This window comes from Haliaeetus leucocephalus, unplaced genomic scaffold (assembly GCF_000737465.1).
Source record: "Haliaeetus leucocephalus isolate CR32 unplaced genomic scaffold, Haliaeetus_leucocephalus-4.0 Scaffold213, whole genome shotgun sequence".
NCBI classification, from domain to species: domain Eukaryota; kingdom Metazoa; phylum Chordata; class Aves; order Accipitriformes; family Accipitridae; genus Haliaeetus; species Haliaeetus leucocephalus.
In genome coordinates this window covers 861,895-862,786 of record NW_010972649.1, presented here as the reverse complement: position 1 = coordinate 862,786, position 892 = coordinate 861,895, and the positions used below count along the sequence as shown (strand labels likewise).

The 892-nt window shown below is 49.0% G+C and overlaps 1 protein-coding gene across 1 annotated transcript in view; it reads right to left on the bottom strand.

Moving 5' to 3' along the window:
- Nucleotides 1-115: 115 nt before the first annotated feature.
- The window catches only part of LOC104831126 (papilin-like), a gene marked incomplete at its 3' end in the record, with an annotated part of 65,892 nt that continues 65,115 nt past the window's right edge, over nt 116-892 (bottom strand). The window contains exon 22 of the mRNA XM_010566498.1: nt 116-253. Coding sequence (XP_010564800.1) covers nt 116-253 — 138 coding nt within the window. The remainder of the gene's footprint in view (nt 254-892) is intronic.

Below are 892 nucleotides of genomic sequence, written 5' to 3'. Positions count from 1 at the left end.
TTTTTTTTTTTTAAAGAATATTAACAATAAGATTACAAAGAAAGCAGGCAAGCATATCTGGCATTCTGCCCAGCAAGGAGCCCATCTGCTCTACAATGAAGGGAGCTGAGCTCACCTGTTAGAGGAGACTGGTTGGCCATCCTTCATCCACTCCACTCTGGAGGAGGGGGACGTGCCCGTCTTGCAGACCAGCTGGATGTTTTGTCCCACGACTGCTGTCACAAGAGAGGGCTTGGCTTCCTCCAGGATGGGTCTGAAAGAGAAAGCGATTCCACTGGCACTTCTGCTGCCCTCCTCTCCTCTGGGTCCTCTAATGTGGCTCTGGATGAGTCATAACCACAGAGCAAAGCAGGACCAGCTGCCCATTCAGCTCTGAGCAGATGCACCAGGCAACATGTGGGGAGCCCTCTCCTACACGGCAAAGCCTGCTCTGGACAGACCGAATGCCACAATTACCTCCAGGAAGAGAGAGAGTCCTACAACCCCTCTCTTCTGAAGGAACTAGGTTCAGCTCAGCAGACAGACACATTTAGATCTAGCTCTACACACTTCTGATTTTCAGGGTGACACTGTCTGGATCCTGACCCAAACTGCATCTTAAAAGTCTTCCCTAGAACAACCCATTGCTGCTCCATGCAGTGCTGAGGTAAAGGCTCTGAAGGCAGAGAGTCAGCTAAATTGTTGGTCAGAACAAGAAAAACACCTATAGATTCTCATTTACAGTGTAAGAATGCCTCTCAAAGACCCCAGGATCCTGCAGTCTTTTCACACAGCATTCTTCCAGTGCTGTCAGGGAACAGAGAGAGTGTAAGGAAGGAGATAGCAGATAACACCAGGGCCTGAATAGCCTGATTTACCAAAGGGCCACTTGTATATCCAATTCTTTGCATGG